Source organism: Danio rerio, chromosome 8 (genome assembly GCF_049306965.1).
Source record: "Danio rerio strain Tuebingen ecotype United States chromosome 8, GRCz12tu, whole genome shotgun sequence".
Lineage (NCBI taxonomy): Eukaryota > Metazoa > Chordata > Actinopteri > Cypriniformes > Danionidae > Danio > Danio rerio.
In genome coordinates, this window is record NC_133183.1 from 35,362,395 (window position 1) to 35,382,635 (window position 20,241).

Genomic DNA, 20,241 nt, shown 5'->3' on the forward strand with positions numbered 1-20,241 from the left:
CTGCAACCTTAATAAATTAACATATACATAATTGTTGGGAAATTACGCAGAGTACATTAATCATTAGTTTTAGGTTAGCATGCTAGCGGGCATGTTTCCTGCTGTCTGCTTTGTAATTTATCGATGAATCTACTCTGTTTATGAAACATCAAAATACATCATAAATCAGTCCATTAAATAAAGGAGGACTTCAACTTTTAAGACAAACATCTACAAACTAATTCATGCATGCAAAATTACGCAAAATGAAATAGAAAGTATAGACTGCCCAAAACAAACAAACAACAACACTCAGTGTATGACTTTCGGTTCTAGTCGTGTTGTTGTAATGTCGTATTTGTCCTTGGTTGCCCCTCGCTCTACAGGTTTACTGCAGGCACACAAACACAGCTGTAACTCATTCAGATGACTCATATAGTGTACACGGATACTGTACATTCAGATGCTTGAGACGACAATAACACTTCTGAAGCAGTTTTTGATCATTAAATTACTTTATAATAAGATTAATTGATCAAACGAATAATAATAATACAAACACCCTCTAAATACTGCAAATAAACCAACATACCATAAACATTTTATATCTGAAGATGAACTATTTATATATTCCTTTGAAACTTGTGCTGAACTTGTCCAATCATTTTGCTGTAATTCAGAACTATAACAGCTGAGATGTCAACTAATGTGATGTTTTACTTTTCTCACAATAATCTTTTTATTGTTTGTTTTTTTTAAATGTTTTTAAGGCTTTTGAATCTTCAAATAAATCAATCATAGTTCACCTAATTTATAACATATAAAATAATGTACTGTTATTAACATATTGTAGATTTGTCACCAAGGTCGCATGGTGTCATTAAACGCTACTATATGTGTGTGTGTGTGTGTGCTGCAAATGGCATTTGTGTGAGACTCATCATTTCAAAAAGGCTTGAATAAACTCCACCACAAATACATCAAATAAATGTACTTGGTGTTTTTGACTAATGAGCTGTATTGCAGCTTCATCAGAGTCTGTCTCTGTCACTGACTGCTGTTTATCTGATGTAGAAGCATACAGGCATATGGGAATGGGGGGCGGGGAGAGGCAGCTCAATTACTTTTAAAGTCACAGGCTACAAAAACAGCAAATGTATTCAGACACCAAAATGGGTATATTCTGGAGGCTATAATAAATAGTCTGATGGGTATTTTGAGCTGACACTTTACAGACACATTCTGGAGACACAAAAGGGTTATCTTACATCTTGTAAAGGTGGTAAAATAGGTGCCCATTAAGGCTCTGTCTTTCACAGAAAAAACTGCAAGATCTACACCCACTAAAATAAAGCAAAGTCAAATTAAAAACTTTGATTTTGTAAATTGTTATTTAAAAAAATTAAAAACACACATTTTATTATTAACATTATAATATTAATAATAATATATCATATTCAATATTTTAGTTTTATTTAAAGGCCAGCAAAATATTATTTGTATAAAAACAATTCTTCATTTAAATCTGAAGGTCTGTGCAAAAACGGGTGGGAAAGGATCAACAAAAATGTGTCTACAGAAGAAGTTCAGAGGGTGGACCAGAGTGCCAGCCTCTTTTTCCCCCTGCTCTGCATGAGAGGATCCGTGTGTCACTGCTGAACCGGCTTGGCGGAGCTCCTGCTGAATCTGCTGATAAGACCTGCTCTGACAGGGACTGGATGAACAACCACACCTCCAGCACCTGTGACGGCAGATGAGGGCTAGATAAGAGAGATTTACCTCCACCTGATCAGCAGGGAAGGTCGTTCTGTGGTGCTGGGACTGGATGTGGCCTCCAGGCTTCTGCCTGCTTGTGAATGGATGCTTTCACAAACTGCCATTTTGTAAAAATATTTTTAAACCCTCATCTGGGTTTGCGTGGGCACACAATACAAAATTTGGCACCTTTTGTAATTATGAACAAAGAAGGCTTTATATTATTAACAAAACAAAAAAGATGTTAGTATGACTACGTTAGTCTTAAGGATATCTGTAAGCTAGTGTGCTCCAAAACAATGGCAAAATTTGCATGAAGAAGGTATAAACATCCAAACTTGCCATTTGTCACTTCCATCTAAATTTTTGGCATCACACCATACTCAGTTTCTCATCAAATCTTCTGACCAATCAGATGCCCCAACATGTCCCCCCCCCCCTCTTCAGATCTGTGATAAAATCTAAATGTTGTTTGCCAACATCCTGCACTTCTTCATCTTCATGTTGCAGTTGCCTTTTTTAGATGAGAGAAGTTAGGATAGCACTGTCATGTCACAGCAAAACGTTGGTTGGAGTCCCGGCTGGGTCAGTTGGAATTTCTATGTGGAGTTTACATGTTTTCCCCGTGTTGTCTCCCCAAGCTGTTTAAGTTAGTTAAACATAAGTTAACTTTATTCAAATTAAAAATTTTAGGCAACCAGGATTTTTTAGTGTAGATTGCTACAACACTGAGGTATTTAAATGTTGAGGAACAAGCTTATTGGCAACCAATCACCTGTGCCATTTAGTTAGATATAATTCATTTTAGAATTTTTTGAGTTCTTCTTTGGGTCTCGGTGAAGGCGGTAGCACTTTTTTCCTCTCCGCCCCATATCTCTCTTGACTGGCTTCTCTTTTCTCATTTTATTCAATCTCTGAGGCTCTCCATGCCCTGCTATCCAAACAAATAAGGAATTATGGATTTGATCAACTGGTCTCTGAACGCAATTGACACCATCTTCTCGACGAGAAGTTTGGGCTTGGGAGAGCAGATGTTGGATTTTGGTTGGAAACAAAAATCGGGTTGACGTCAGAACCCAATGTCTGACAGACGTCAATGTCCAATGTCAGAGAAACGTCAATGTCCAATGTCAGGCAGACGTTGGATTTTGGTTGGAAATGAAAATCGGGTTGGCGTCGGAACCCAACGTCAGGCAGACGTCAATGTCTAACGTCTGAGAGACATCAATGTCCAATGTCAGGCAGACGTTGGATTTTGGTTGGAAATTAAAATCGGGTTGACGACAAAACCCAACGTCAAGCAGACGTTGGATTTTGGTTGGAAATGAAAATCGGGTTGACGTCAAAACCCAACTTCTGAGAGACGGCAATGTCCAACGTCAGGCAGACATTGGATTTGGTTGGAAATGAAAGTCGAGTTGACTTCAAAACCCAATGTAAGATAGACGTCAATGTCCAACTTTAGGCAGGCGTTGGATTTTAGTTGAAAATGAAAATCGAGTTGACGTCAGAACCCAACGCCAGACAGATGTCTATGTCCAACGTTAGGCAGACGTTGGATTTTGGTTGGAAAAGAAAATTGGGTTGATGTCAGAACTCAACGTCAAACAGAACCAACGTCTGACAGACGTCAATACCCAACGTCTGAGAGATATCAATGTCCAATGTCAGGCAGACGTTAGTTGGAAATGAAAATCGGGTTGATGTCAGAACCCAACGTTAGACAAACGACAATGTCCAACAACAGGCAGACGTTGGATTTTTATGGAAGTGAAAATCGTTTATTGGGGGCGTTGCCTGGTGATGGTGTTGTTTGTGGTTGAGTCTGCTCGATTCTATGAATCGGCTCCTGTAAGTGAATAGGAAAAGTCGAATCCCACCTGCAATAGGTTGTGGAAATAACCAACCAATGTATAACGTTATCTTAACATCATAATGTGACGTCTATACAACATCAAAGTGTAACATCAATAGACGTTGATCTTTTGTTGGTTTTAGGTTGTGGCATTAACTAACCAAAGTACAATGTCATCTAAACGTCATAATGTGACGCCCATACAACGTCAAAGTCTAAAATGAGTAGACATTAATCTTAGCTTGGTTTTAGGTTTTGAAATTAAACAACCCAAGTACAATGTCATCTAAAAGTCATAATGTGACGTCTATTCAAAGTCAAAGTTTAATAAAGTGTCTCCTGTATATATATATATATATATATATATATATATATATATATATATATATATATATATATATATATATATATATATACACATACATATACATACAGTATACAAGAGACACTTTGTTACACTTTGACGTTAAATGGACGTCACCTTGTTTTAGTCAAATGGCATCAAATAAATTTCCCTTTTATTTTGACATCAAGGTTCCTGCTTGGTAGGCTAACTCCCATTCATGAGCGCAGTGTGTGGTGCATGTGAATTGAGATCGTGTGGCACAACAAAGCATATGTGACTCTGGATGGCAATGCTTTGTTCTCATCTCCAGTAACTCAAACCCCATTGTTGTAAGCAGACAGAAAATATCCTCTGGTGATCATATTGACTTTATAGAAAACATCCACCCAGGGCTCATAATTAGCTGTGTATGACAGATGGAATATGCATTGAAATTTGTGCAGCAATATGCTTTTTTTTTGTTTAGTCTGAGTGTTATTAATATTTTAGCTGTATATTGTTTTCGTAATTATGCTTTGAGCTTTGTGTTTTGACCAAGATATTCATGAATAGATGTTTTCATTCATCAAATAACTTGTTTATTAATGGTTACTGCTCAACAAATACATTATATAATTGTTAAAATATAAATAGGAATACATGTCATTATAGGATTATACATTAAAAATTATGTGCAACATTTTACTCTGTTAGCAATATTTAACATCTATATATATTTTAAAAAGAAATATTTATTTATCAGTTGTCCTTCGGCTTACTTCCTGATTTATCAGGGGTCGACACAGCGGAATGAACCACCAACCAATCTGGCACAGTACCATGCAATATAGTAACATTTTTAAAACATTTTTGTAATATTTTATTGTTTAATAAGTTTTATTGTATGTTGTAACTTAAGGTTTACACACCATAATTTGTTTTAACTGATCATAAATTTATTTAAGGAATTATTATGTGATAAATAAAATGTTTTGCTAGTGAATATTTTTATGCTGCGTTCACATCACTGCGCTCCCGACCTTCGTGAGACTGGGCTCCCGACCTTCGTGAGACCAACCGAGGATCAAAACAAGACCTCTCTGCACAGAAATTTAAAACATTGAGCCATCGCTCGCTTTTAAAAATGTCTAATAAGCTTGTTTAATCCCGCCCGTTTTGAGAGGGTGCTCGCTGCAGAGCCATTTGAGCAGAGCTGAGCTCCAGCGAGGGGGAGCATGAGCTCTCGCTCCTCCTCCTGTAAGCTGTTTTAATGCGTACACCAACCCCACCCCTAACCCTACCACCAGTGACATCACTCGTAGAAGAAGTGCAAAAAAGGTGGAGCTTAAGCTCAAGCTCCCCCTCGCTGGAGCTCAGCTTGCCCAAATGGCTCTGCAGCGAGCACCACTTGCCCGTTTTTGCAGCGCCTCAGGACAGAATTTCGCACACACAAACTCTAGTGTGACCGTAGCTTTTTTCAGCCGATGTAGCATCTGAAGAGCGACAGCAGGAGCTGAGATGACGACACCGATATTACACGATTGGCCTGAGTTCACCGCATGACAACAATCACATGTGTTTCGGGTTTATTATTGGACAACTTTCGTCTCACAAATTTCAAAACAAAACTGTGCTGTACAGTAAGCACTTTTGCTCAGCATAGTGGATATTTATTTAGTTATATCAGTTTAGTTGCTTGAGATGAAATGACACGCAGTTAAATATTTCGCCGAACAGATCAGCCAGTTTTGACGCTCATAAGCAATCATAAAGTCCTCTTGCTGCAGGAATTAGGAGGTTTGCTGAAGGTGCAGCTGCCGTGCAGTAAAGGGGTTTGCATCTTCAATAATCTACGACAGTTTGCGTTCATTGAACATTAAGAATGATTAATAAATCCATATCAAACAGTCCCTTAAAAGTCATGTCTCGTCTTCAGTTTTGGGCTCTGGCGCACTTTGCACTCACACTACAACCAAGTGAACCGCGCTCTGGCACACCTTTTTCAACTGGGCCAGGGCCGGCCAAGTGAAGCTTGCCTGAGGCCAATTCAGAGCACTCACACTTCTCAAACAATCTGGAAAATGGGCCTGGGCACGGTTCGGATAGTATAGTGTGAGTTGGCCCTTAGCTTCACTTGGTGACCATGTGAGAGATGCAGAGAGCTAATCCATTCCCATATCATAATTGACTCCATCCCTCTGTCTCCTTTCCACTAATCTGCTGGTGTGTGGTGTGAGGTCTGGTGCAATATGGCTGCTGTTGTGTCATCCAGGTGGATGCTGCACACTGGTGGTGGATGAGAAAATTCCCCCCCAAAAATGTAAAATGTTTCCAGAGAAGCGCTATATAAAAGTAAGGTTATTATTATTGTATGTAAAGAAATGTAAATATACTTTATAAAATATTTATAAAAAATATAATATATATTTTAAATTTGAGGTGATTTAGAATGATGATCATGTGTTCAACATATCATGTTCAAGGAAAAAAAATTAGAAAGTTTTCAAAAAAAAAATTCTAAAAAAAAATGTAAATAAGTAGTCCAATTACTCTTGTGGAAGCTAAAAAATCAAGGAGAAACAGACTTTATTCATTGTACCAACAGACTTTGGCAAATTAGCAATCTTCTCATTTGGGAATGCATTTTTTTTTCGGCAATGTCATGGGCTGAAACAAATAAATAGCACTTTTTTCTTCCACTTTCCACAGATGTACATTGCTGGAATAAAGATACAATGTATTTCCTAATTTAAAGACACACAAATGTGTTGTGAAATGACTTAAAGATGGTTTTCTCCTTTTTTAAATAAAGCTTTTCAGTTTCGCAAGTACCTTCAAAAAGCATGTTTTAGTTAAATAAATAGAATGATCTCCATTTTTAACATGCACAACTGATTCGCTTGGGAAAAGTATATATACACATGGATCGAGCTTTCAATGACAGTACCTTTCCATCACACACTCATTCTCACATACACACATACATACTTAAATGCAGATACACTATACATAATCTCCCCCTCTAAGCTTTTTCTACATCGTCTTTCAGAAGGGCTAAACTATTAAAGTGAGGAAAAAAATGCAATGCTGAACATAACGAAAAGAGCAAATTATGAGTCCGAACATCACATTTCAACATCTGAACAACACAAGATTTTTTTTCTAATCTATTTTTTTCTTCTTTTAAACGTAACAATCACAAAGATATGGATTCATGCATTATGAGCTTTATGTGTTGATCTTCTGGAAAGTCACGAGTCTTGATGCTTCAGTTACATCAAACTGTACACCGATACCCTTTTAGTGTGTTTTTTCTCCCTCTCCACAAGTCCATGAGGATTAAGTGAAATGCTACTTCTCAGAAAGTCATGTACAAACGATCTACATGTAACTAGAAAAGGAAGAAATGTCAGCTTCTGGACGTCCATTGTAGGGTAGGGAAGTTCACTTGTCTTGTTTCTGGTGTCTCGTCTTTTTTGTCGAGCGAGCGCGTGTTCCCTTGATAGGCGGCGAGTGACTGGTGTGAGCTGCAGCGAGTGTGCTTTCATGAGGCGAAATAGGAGCTCTGCATGGAGTAGAGTCGGTCGATGGGGTTTCCCACTCGGGCCTGCATGGATCCCGCGTCAGACGAGGCCATAAAGCAGTCACTGAGGCTGGTCAGAGAAGTGTCGCTGTCAATGTCGTGGAATATCGAGTCATTTCCTGAGGGAAGAGACAAGAGAAATGTGGATTATTACTGGAACAACCAGAGTTGTATAGCTACTAGAATAAGATTTAAGATATTTGAAGCTACTATTTAGATTTTAGAATTAGGCTTAAAAATGTTTGTGATCATATTTAATGAAGTCATCACCAGAAATATAAACGTTTTTGTAAAAAGGTTTAGAATTTCAAGAGTTCACACTTAGCTGATGGTTGATTATAAAGCTTGTTTGGCATGTTGTCCTGGGAGAGAGCCCTGAGCTCATAAGATCCTTGAGCCTGGGGCTCCCTCCCATTTGCAGGATGAGAGGGGAGTTTGAGCTCAGGTAGATCTCGAGATCTCCCCTGCTTATTTATGACTAATGACAAATTAGGGATTGCTATAGAGAGAATTACTGCTGATTAAGAGCTCATCTATGGTCCAATTTAGTTTGGACAGTTCACTTATGTCCCATGTCTTTAGATTGTTGGAGGAAACCAAGAAACCCTGGGGAAATCCACAGGAGAGCACAGAGAGAACAAGTACACCCTGCACAGAAACGTCCACTGGCCTGGTAAGGATTTAGTTAAGTGTTAACCAATGGGCCACCGTGCCGCCCTATCAAGAAAAAAAAGGAGTAGGAGGAGGGCTGGATTGGGGGGTGGGGTGTTCTTCAAGGCAATTATAACTGAGGTAAGAAACTCTGGTTATTTATGGTGAGTTAACTATCATTTAATTGATGAATAATGTGTTAGCTAATGCTGGACCAGCTGTGGTCAATCATAAGCACGTAATTCTCTGGAAATTAGTTTATAAATAAACTTCACTTAGTTTGTATCACTAGACATTATTATTTATTTTATTCATAAGAGTACTGAATGTGTTTTTGTGAAGAGAGATGAGTAATTAGGCTACATATCTGATATTTACATTTGAAGATAATATTGAGATTTAAATATTAAGCTTTGAACATCGGTTGTCATATTTTATGAACTCATCATCTAAAAAATATGAACTATTTTTAAGTAAATCTTATAATTTAGTTTGAATTACTAGGCAATAGTTATTTCATTCATGAGTGTTTTTGTGCAAAAAGATGAGCAATTAGCCCACATATATGATATTTCTCAATTAGAATCTGATTCAGAATAAGAATGAGCTTTATTGCCAGGTACCGTATGTTTGCATATACGAGGAATTTGTTTTCGTGACAGAGCTTCAACAGTGCAACAGCATTATAGAGACAGGACAAAGAACTGATAATAAAAATAACTTAAAAATAGAAGTAAATAGTGAATGCAAATATGCAAACTGACATGTGCTTGTACAAGTATATACAACAATATGTGTGCAGCTGTTATGTGCAAACTGGCATGTAAAGTATGTTGTTAAATAAATAAGTGTATATGTGTATAAAAAGTAAATGTTTGTATCACAATTACTATCATAAAGTGTTCATAAGATGAATTGTCTATGAGGAAGCTTTGCATGTCGTCATATTTTTAAAGTCGTCACCCTAAAATATCTTTTTTGTAAGCTTATAACTGTGCTCCAATTAAAATTCATAAAGGTACTGAATGTGTTTTTTTTTTTTTTTTTTGTTTTGTTGCAAAAATAAGTAAATTGTCAATGTAAAAAGAAAAAAAAGAAAAAAGAAAAGAAGACAGATAGATGATACAACTAATACTACTATTACTACTACTGCTACTACTGCTGCTACTACTGCTACTACTACTGCTACTACTACTACTACTAATACCGCTGCTACTACTACTGCTGCTACTACTACTACTACTACTACTACTATTACTGCTACTACTACTGCTACTACTACTGTTACTACTGCTACTACTACTACTACTAATACCGCTGCTACTAATAGTACTACTGCTACTACTGCTTCTACTACTACTACTACTACTACTACTATTACTGCAACTACTATAAACACTATTTTAACACTATTAATATCCTCAGTGACGCAGTGGCGCGGTAGGTAGTGCTGTTGCCTCAAAGCAAGAAGGTCGCTTATTCGAACCTCTGCTCGGCTTGGCTCAGTTGGCGTTTCTGTGTGGAGTTTGCATGTTCTCCCTGTGTTCGCGTGGGTTTCCTCCGGGTGCTCCGGTTTCCCACAGTCCAAAGACATGCGGTACAGGTGAATTGGGTAGGCTAAATTGTCCATAGTGTATGTATGAATAAGTGTGTGTGGATGTTTCCCAGAGATGGGTTGCGGCTGGAAGGGCATACGCTACGTAAAAACGTGCTGGATCAGTTAGCGGTTAATTCCGCTGTGGTGACCCAGGATTAATAAAAGAACTAAGCCGAAAAGAAAATGAATGAAATTATTATCATCCTCTTCATCATCATCAATATTAAACATTATTATCAGAATTGTTATATTTTAATATACTGTTAATTTCTATAATATGACTGAAGTTTAATAAATTTTTACAAAACAAATAAACAAACAGATTAACAGCATCATAGAGCCGTCCATCAAAAATCGCTTATCTCATAACAAACAAAAAACTTCCCACTGTTCAGTGGTGCGTTTATAACAGATCCCACATTCCAATCGCATATTGCATTCGGATATTACTAAAGGAAAGGGTTTCTCTCTAACAACCGATCTAATAGCGAATGTTTACTCGACTCGCTCATCTTCCTTGTGGGCACAGTTAGCAGTAATGCTCTCCGGCTCTTAATGACACCATTCCAGCAGACAGTGACAGGTTGATGGGCTATGCTTTTTTAATGAGCTGGCAATGTTGTCTGTCCCTGCTGTTCTCCCATAAAAGTGTGATGATGAGAGCAGGGATTTGGGCCTTCGCCGTTCAGGAGAATGAATGACAAGACACTTGGGAGCTGTTTTTAGGCTGCCTGTGACCGATGTCTCCTGATTTATGTGGCTAATGCTGGAAGTTAATGTCAATAATATTGAGAACAATTGGAGTTGTGCAGAAACAGCCGCACTCGGAGGAATCATTGTTCGCTTCTTACTAAAACTTTAGAGGCGGTTTTGACAAATGTGCATGTGACTCTCAATGGTTTTGCTTTGCCGAGTTGTTTTCGCAAGCACACCAGAGAATTCTTTCCCCTGATACTTAGTGCTGGGTGAAATAACTGAAGGACACTATGAACAATAATAAAGAATGAAAAGAAAAGCATATCAAATAATGTAACATCTTCTGTTTATAATAATAATAATAATAATAATAATAATAATAATAATGATAATAATAATAATAATTAGGAGTTTGTTTTGGCATTTTTTGACAATTCATTATTATTTAAAAAAAAGGCATTACTATACTTAATTTATTATAGTGTATTTACATAATTTATACAATTAATAAATAATGATTAAATGAATTATACATGCAATAAAATACATATTAAATTAATTCTAAAAAAATTCAATACACTTATTAAAATTATTCATATAAATATTATCTTATAAATCTTTTTAACTCTTGTGGACTGTTCAAATTTACTACTCTTTTGTTATGTTCGGGATGAAAACATCTACTAAATTAAACTGCTGTAAAACTGCATCAGATTAATTTATTTTAATTTATTTTGGCATAAATTTGTCAATTAACCTCAGTCCTGATCAAAACTACTAAATTGTTTAGAAAATTGCAGGATTTTTCACTTTTTAATTGCCAAAATCACAAATGATGTCACTGATTTGATGAAAGAAACACAAAATGATGTATTTTTTAATATAAAAAGTAATTGTGGGCTGCATTTTTTAAAAACCTATTGTCAGTCTTGGACATGTGAACAATTAGTAACAACATTATATAGATAGATTTTAAAAAAATTCTCCCTAATTTACTGTTGGTGGCTGTTTTTGCCTCATTGACCTCCATTATAACCACATTTGATGGTGCATAAATAGTCATTGTTTTTGTTTACTCCATGTAGTTCTAAGAGCTGAGATGCATATTTAGATTTTCTCAGACACATCAAGGTACAGTAAGTGCATCAACAGGGTTTTTGCAGGTTTTTTCCAAGTCAAATTTAGGACTTTTTAAAACCCTTTTAAGATCAATATATATGAATTAAATTTCTTGACTTATACAAGGGTAAACATCAAGGATTTTTTTCTAATGAACCGGATACAACTGTAAATGTTTTTTTGTGTTAATGGAAGGTCATCTAATGGGATGTGTTGCTTTAGTTTTCTTTCTATGATTGGGGAATTTAATTTTAAGATTTTGCTTTAAAAATGTCTGCTGTTGTGAATTGTATCTTTTTCCAATAAAAAAAAGAAAAAAATGTAAATATAAATAAAAAAGTTTTAAGATTGATTATTGGTGATTGGGTATCAGCCTAATAGGGTAGCTTTACTTGGACACACAAAAAATTAGGACCCGTTTAAAATGGTTTGACAAATTTTTATTTTTAAATTTAAGACATTTTAAGACTTTTTTAAGTCTTTGTAAACACCCTGGTAAACATCACTATCACATAATCACAAACACACATCCACACTTTAATTTGCAGTTTTACTTTTTTTTTGCACAGGCCTATCTAAAGGGTTAATGGTGCCAATTGATGATCAACTGTACAAATTTGACCTCTTACCAACAGGGAAAACCTTCAATCTTCAATCTTCAAAACTTCAATGGGGCAAAAACAGCCACCAACAGTAAATTAGGGATAAAAAAATGTAAATAAATCAAAAACAATGCAAAAAAATATTGTTTCACATGTCCAAGACTTTGATAAAAGGTAAAAAAACAGTCCACAATTACTTTTTATATTGAAAATACGTCATTTTATGTGTTTTTTCACCAAATCAGTGAAATAATTTATGATTTTCGCAATTAAAGAGTTTGAATACTGTAATTTTCTAAACAATTTAGTAGTTTTAATTAGTAATGAGGTTGATTAACAGAGTTATACATTTCTGCATATTTATCTGGTGCATTTTTACACCGCTAACATAACAAAAGGGCAATAAATTTGCCCAAAGTGGAAGAAAACATCCCCAACAGTATGGGTTAAGTAATGAATAGTATGTATTTATATCAACTCCACACAGTAGTGTATTGTTAACCTAAAAAGTCTCTAATTACAAACAAACTAATTCATATTATATATCCTACAATTATATTGTTATCAGGTACATTTTACAAATAATAAAAAAAAAAAAAAAACTGTTGACAAATTCACATGTGGCCAACCCTCAATGGTTTTAGCTCATTGTGTTGTTTTGCTGGCAGACCAGTGGATGCTTTCCCATGATACTCTGAGCGTCAGCCATCATGGTTAACCATTGTTGTTGTTACATGGTGCACCGCAGATCATCGTTCGGCTCTTTATGAAACATCCAATAGATGGTGTCACACAGCATAACAGACTACACCATTAATCCCTGAGAATAAACCCAACGGGCAGCTCTGGGAACGTGGGACGTGGCCAGTATGGTTTTAAAACACGCTGGATTCATTTGGAAGGCAAACTTCAAAATAAAGTGGTGCGTTTGTGTAATCTCATGAGGAAAGAAGGGTGGTACGCTTTCATTCAGTGAAGCCTGTGGTCCAAACACACACACACACACACACACACACACACACACACACACACACACACACACACACACACACACACACACACACACACACACACACACTCTAACATGACACAACTCAATGGTTGATGCTCACCATATGGGTTCATGTGGTCACCGGGCATCTGAGGAGGGGTGAGGCCCTGCTGGAAGGGGTCGGTGCTGTAGCCGTTCTCCAGTGCAACCATTTGCTGCTGGGCTGGAGCCAATGGTGTGTAGGAGTTCATCATACCCTCCATCCGATTGGACATTACCTCTGAAATAGTGGGAAAAAGAGAGCATTGATTAGTAATCACAGTTTTCAATGCAAAACCACAAACAATTCAGGTCTTTCCCCAACTACAGTACCATATATGTTATTGTTAAGAGATTCAGGGAATTCAGAGACATCTCAAGCTACTTTCACATAGAAATTCTGTAAAATACCAGGTTAGTTTAATTTGGGATTTGATTTTCACACCTTCAGTGATTTTTCAGAATCTGTGTTCACATACATCTTGTAAAAAGTGTTCTTGTGTTTCTAGGCATCCTGTAAGTGTATGACATTTGCCTTAACTGAGCGACACTCTTTACAACACTGAGCGTTTGAATGGGTGAGGATGTCAGTTTCCAGACAAGACAAATTGACAAAGAAAATACAGTTTTCTAAGATGACTGGAGTCGGTACATAGAGGTGCACACATTTTTTTTCAATCCAGAGGAAAAAAAAAAAACCTCTGTTTGATTAGTAAAGAGATTGTAGGGATGGAAAAGTTTAAGCAACTGATGGAAAACAGAGAGTGACATTTCTCACATTAGACTGCTCTTTAATTTGCACCATGGTACTTCTAACCAACCTCTGGTTGTGTTTTTGTTCATAAAAATAGAAGACACTTAAATTAAGTTCGGCATTGTGTACAGTTCTGCTTTAGATTGGATAGTAAGGAGCTCCCTGGTATGTGCTTCAGTCCAGTTTGAAGACTTTTTCTCATAGTAATGTGCTCTTTGTATTACAAGAATTACATGTTTTCAGTATTTAAAACACCCTGTCAAATGGTCGGATGGTAAATATGTCATTGTGAGGATGTGTTTGTCATCACTGCGCCATGCACCTTACAGCACTGGTTCTGGCTTTTGTTCACATAGGGAATATCATGTTACAGGATTCAAAACCCATGAATGATGCAGGAATCAACCCCAGAACATGTCCATGTTCGCAATAGGGTTGACAAAAGTATTGAAATAAAAGTATTGATAGAAATGGATGTTTACAAAACGTCAATGCCAATTGTTACTGAAGTCAGTATTTTTGACAACCCTACAATTCACAAAAGAAATTCTGCCAATTTTATGGATACAATGCCTGTGCGAAAGGAACTTAGTGTATGAAGGGAGAGGCAGGAAACATAAGCTGAATGTGCACCTTTGAGGACTCAGATGGCATTGCATATTTTTAATGTGTTTAATGTAGCCACATTGGTTCAGGATTATAAAAAACAGGATTCTGAAAACTTCTATCACTAAACACAGTCTGCTGCTGCATCAAGAAATTTAACCTGGATCTTTGTTGCTCAAGGAGAAGTTCAAAAAGGCTGAGTAGGCAGGGTTGTAAATGAATTACACTGCATGCATGTATGCCTAATCAACAATGGTGGCTGAGAGGGAAGCATGGTTTCATAATCATCTGCCCAACAGCCTCTTTCATGAGAAGCGCCACCACATGTCACATGGCATGCCAGTGAGTTCAAACTCATAGAAAAGATGTGGCACGACAAGGTGGGATTTTCGTCCGCTGTGTCTAAGAAAATTGATACATGAATTGATACATGAAGGATACATCTGTACCAGCTCTGCTACTTGCCTCTTCAGTGTATTCATGTGGCGAATGTTTTTGTTTTGAGTGTTGTTTTCAAATTAAAATGAATAGGGCAAACAAGCCGCACATCGAAGATAGCAAAGTTCCAAAACATTCACTGATTGTGTAATTGTTACGGACTAATGGTAACAAAAAGGTGTTTAGAAGCCAAAGTACCTCCACCAAAAGTTGGCTTTATTGAGCTGTTTCAAACTTCTGAATCAAACTCAAAAAGTTTTGGCTGTATTTTGTTGGAAATCGTTATTCCATAGGTCTATAGAATGCAGCGGAGCAAAGTTCTTTACTTCTATTGTTCTCATTTTAAGTTGCACTGCATATAAGCATCTGCCAAATGATTAAATGTAATGTAAATGTGAAAAAGAAGACGTTGATCAGCCTTTGCAATTTTCTCACGGTACAGATGACTGACATCATCTCTGCAAACTGGAGAGAGCAGTTAGTTTAACAACTGTACATAATGCAAAACACTAATGCTCCATTCAGCAAGAATTGTTCTCTCTGTGGATTGGGTTTCTCCAAAAATCAAGGCTGGGTCTGGTATCTGGCCTCGAAATCAAGTCGAATTTCACGAAAAGCAACAAACAAGAAACACGCTTGTTCTGGAGCGGGAGAAGACGCGGCGACACCAGTCCTGCAGGGCAGTGCTCTGAGTCAGGCTATGAATGACTCTTGTGGCTTCCAGTCTGGAGCCCACCATCTCAGCCCTCTGCTTTTGAGTGGTGAGCTCCAGCAAGAGAAATGTCTGCTATTCATTTCTACAGTCCTCCACAAGTTTCCATTACATCTTCTGCTCTGATGCAAGGACATCTGATGTTGAGTTTCAACACACTGACACTTCACTAAGCCATAAGCCAGTGTCTTTTCTAGGAACTGACTAAAATGAAATAAAATAAAATAATATAAAATAAAATAAGGCAGCACAGTGGTGCAGTGGGTAGCACAATCGCCTCACAGCAAGAGGGTCGCTGGTTCAAGCCTCGGCTGGGTCAGTTGACATTTCTGTGTGAAGTTTCCTTCGGGAACTCTCCCACAAGTCCAAAGATATGCTGAATAGGTAAATTGGGTAAGCTAAATTATCCGCAGTGAATGTGTGTGAATGAGTGTTTATGGATGTTTCCCAGTGATGGGTTGCAGCTGGAAGGGCATCTGTGTAAAACAAATGCTGGATAAGTTAGTGGTTCATTGCGCCGTGGTGACCCAGAATTAATAAAGAGACTAAGCTGAAAAGAAAATGAATGAATGAATGAAAAAATAATATAAAAATAAAATAAATAAAAATAAAATTAAAAATGTAAATTAAAATAAAATAAATAAAAATAAAATAAAATTTAAATTAAAATAAAATAAATAAAAATTAAATTAATTAAAATTAAATAAATTTTAAATATTAAATAAATAAAATATATAAAAACAAAATAAAATAAATAAAAACAAAATAAATAAAAATAAAATAAAGAATAGAAAAATAGCTTTACAGCATCTGATGCTGAGTTTAAATTTACTGATAATATTTTTCTTGACAATAAAAATATGCTGGATAAGTTGGCGGCTCATTGCGCTGTGCCGATTAATAAAGAGACTAAGCCGAAAAGAAAATGAATGAATGAATGAAAATAAAATAAAATAAAATAAAATGAAATGAAATAAAAATTAAATACATTTTTTTTAAATAATATAATATAAAAAAAGAAATAAATTAAAATAAAATAATTAAAATTAAATATATTTAAATTAAATAAATATATATAAAAAATATATATATATATATATAATATTAAAAATATATATATTATAATATATATAAAAATATATATATAATTTTATAAATATATATATAAAATTAATTTAAAAAATAATAAATAAAAACTAAATAAAATAAATGAAGAATATGAAAATTGCTTCACAGCATCTGATGTTGAGTTCAATTTACTGATAATACTTTTCTTGACAATGAAACAAAGGTTTTTGTAGCCAATCACAATCATTCTAAAGATTTCCCATTTCTTTCGGTCACTGAATCAAATCCATTCCAAGTCTAAGTTGTTAAATTGTGAGAAATCTTTCAAAATGCCCTTTAACCACAAGAATGACTTTGCAGAATCTTTTCTAGGATGTTTTCACACCAATCACTGGCCCCACAGCTAAAGCTATTGGAAATCTGACACTTATAACAAAGACAGATAGGATTCATGATAACAAATATGACGATGCGTTAACCGTGGGGCTCCATTGGATGACATATTCCAGCCCAAGTCCATGATTCATGACATCACGGACGACTCGAGACCACCTTGCAATTTCCCAAAGGGGAGGCTGACTTCACAAGACTTCTCAATATCTCAGACCACCAGAACAGTTCATCTACACTTCGCTGTCTTTCTCTCTTTCTTGCGTCTCTATCAGTCAATCATTTTCCATAACTTCTTTGAAAAAACACTGGTATTGGTTCAGGATGGTAGAGTTCATGACCAAAGATAGATCACGATCAGGCTTGAATTAGCTGATTAAACGGGATATATCATGAAAATCGGACGTTTTTGTGTGTGTTTAAGGAACTGGGTCCCTGTTGTATCTACAGGGATAAATCTTTAGGGACTTCCAGCCTGATCTCACGAGAAAACGTAAGAATTTTACATTTTGTTTAGTAGCTAATTCGTACAAATTTGTACGAGTTCAGTCATATAAAAATTTACGGTTTTAAAAAGGAGGCGTGGCACCCAACCCTGCCCCTAAACCCAACCGTCATTGGGTGATGAGCAAATGGTACTAAATTATATGAATTAGATCGTACAAATTCATAAGAATTAACCACTAAATCAAAAAGTTACGAATTGCCATAAGATTGCGATGCCAGACTGCAATTTCATAAACCGTTCTTATTCTAAAACAATGGAGCATTCATTTTGTGTTGTTTCTATATAACATTTTAACAAAAAAATGTCTTTTAAAAGCAAAATTATTTGTACAAAAATATATATTTAGAAATTAAACGAATTGCTTTTAGTTCAGAGCCATAGCTAACTAGTTTTAACACATACAGTAGTGGTTTACAGTGATTTATTTATTTGCAACACTGTGCAGTAGTTCACTTTGCATAACACAAGCCGTGAGTTTCCACTTACAGTATCTTGTTGTAATGATGACATATGATTCTTTTGTAATCAGTGTCCATGCTTCACATTAATCTCACCCTGTCCACATTCTTTAGTGATTCTAAAGGTGGTCACACACCAGATCAGAAATGCTGCACACTCCAGGGTGCTCCGGAATTTAATAAACTACATTAGCTATAGTGTATGAGTGTAAATGAGTGTGTATGGATGTTTCCAGTACTGGGTTGTAGCTGGAAAGGCATCCTTTGTATAAAACATATGCTGGAAAAGTTGGTGGTTCATTCTACTGTTGCGACCCCTAATAAACAAAGAGACTAAGCCGAAGAGAAATGAATGAATGCTTGTAGCTCATGTCAGCATGACTACACCATCGCCATCTAACCTGAATGTAGAATCATTATGAGAAAGAATAGTAATGCACAAATTAATCATTTTATTTCTCCCATTCCTACTACCAATCTAGAAAAAGTGAAAAAGGACCACCCGGTAACTTCGAGTAAGCCATTATCTCCAATCAAGTGAAAAAAATGGTGGAATATCAAATTATATATATATATATATATATATATATATATATATATATATATATATATATATATATATATATATATATATATATATATATATATATAYACACACACACACACACACACACACACACACACACACACACACACACACACACACACACACACACACACACATATATAATTATATTTATATATATATAATGTTTCCAAATGTCTGTTTCCAAATGTGCTTGTTAACATGTGATGAGAGTAACAAGAGCTTTGTTAAAAACATTCACTGTCAGAATAATTCTAAAACACGGGTATTGTCAGACTTTTAACATTTTCTGTAAAGACAAGGAAATTGTATTCATAGTGTAATGCTTAATTTCAAAGGCTTGCACATCAAAACGGAATATAGTAATAAACAACTACATAAATGTATCTGCTAACTGTTCAGAAATGTCCCAGTGAAGTCTAGAAAGTTTCTAGAATATATGCAAGGGTCATTTCTCACATATTGGCAGCATTAGATTCAATTGTTTTGTTGTTTCTGTCAGAATATCATTTAAAGATTCCGTCCTCTTCAGGAAAAGAAAGTTTAATTTGTATTTAAAGTGACACTGTGCTTAAACTTTCAAGCAAATAGGTAAATTTGACAAGCTTTAATAAATCCTAGATGGGGTATTTTGACACTTCACAGACAGATTTATTGAGATTTATTTTACATGTTATGACAATGGGCCTAACATGTCTGTCATAAATGTGACAGTTGTACTGAAGCAAACACAGAGAAACTAGACTCAATCTGTCGATTTTACACTTCTAATGTGGTATTTTTGTACTACACAGCATAGCCAAAGCCCCAGAAATTAATGCATCGTGAGAATAGTCCAACATCAGTCTATAAAATAAAAGTATTATTACTTGTGGTTTATCGCTGAAGATGATTCAATGATTGTCTGGATTATGGCTTTGCAGAAGTGCAGACACAAGGGTGTCTCTTCGGCAATAAAATGTCAATATAAGCTCTCAGTTTCCCACACAAATAAAGATTAGAACACTAGCTCTTATTTATTTGTTATATATTATATAAGGAAATGCATGTTTAAGGATCTAAAATGTAAATAAAATTATATTAGTTATATTTTATATGATTGATTATTAAAGTTGATTCTTCAAGTATATAAATAAACTGTGCTAATGTTAAATGTTCAAGCAATGTCATAAACATACTGCTTAGTAACAATCAAAGTGATAGTACACACAAACATTTACTCACCCGCAAGACATTCCAAACCTCTTATGAATTTATTCTGTCATATAAAAAGATTAGACAGTATATGCTGTAGTAGCCACTCACTTTCATGGTTAAAAAAAATACAATGGACAAAAAATATCTTATTTGATCAACCTCAATAGTAGCAATTCATATAGGTTTTGCAGTGAGTAAATAAAGGCAGCTTTCTGTTATTGTGTGTGAATTTTTTCTTTAAATTATTTAGTTTTGAAAGTGATGGTTCACCCAAAAATGTAAATTACTTCATAATATTAATCTTATTTGCGTATAGGTTTCTTTCTTCTGTT

General features: G+C 35.6%; 1 protein-coding gene and 1 long non-coding RNA gene across 11 annotated transcripts in view; one reads left to right on the forward strand and one right to left on the reverse strand.

Annotated features, from left to right (window-relative positions):
• Window positions 1–4,913, forward strand: part of LOC141375661 (uncharacterized) — a 105,052-nt gene extending 100,139 nt beyond the window's left edge. Inside the window, exons 6-7 of the long non-coding RNA XR_012384456.1 lie at window positions 1,511–3,863; window positions 4,025–4,913. This is a non-coding gene — a long non-coding RNA (uncharacterized lncRNA). The remainder of the gene's footprint in view (window positions 1–1,510; window positions 3,864–4,024) is intronic.
• Window positions 4,914–6,483: 1,570 nt separating this feature from the next.
• Window positions 6,484–20,241, reverse strand: part of lmx1bb (LIM homeobox transcription factor 1, beta b) — a 157,927-nt gene continuing 144,169 nt past the window's right edge. For 8 of the 10 annotated variants that reach the window (XM_073909495.1, XM_073909498.1, XM_073909491.1 and 5 more), the window contains 2 exons: window positions 13,275–13,433; window positions 6,484–7,616 (listed from right to left, as the gene is read on the reverse strand). In XM_073909495.1, coding sequence (XP_073765596.1) covers window positions 7,459–7,616; window positions 13,275–13,433 — 317 coding nt within the window. In that variant the 3' untranslated portion in view covers window positions 6,484–7,458. The remainder of the gene's footprint in view (window positions 7,617–13,274; window positions 13,434–20,241) is intronic. The other 2 variants (NM_001025167.2, XR_012383723.1) reach the window with 2 other exon arrangements.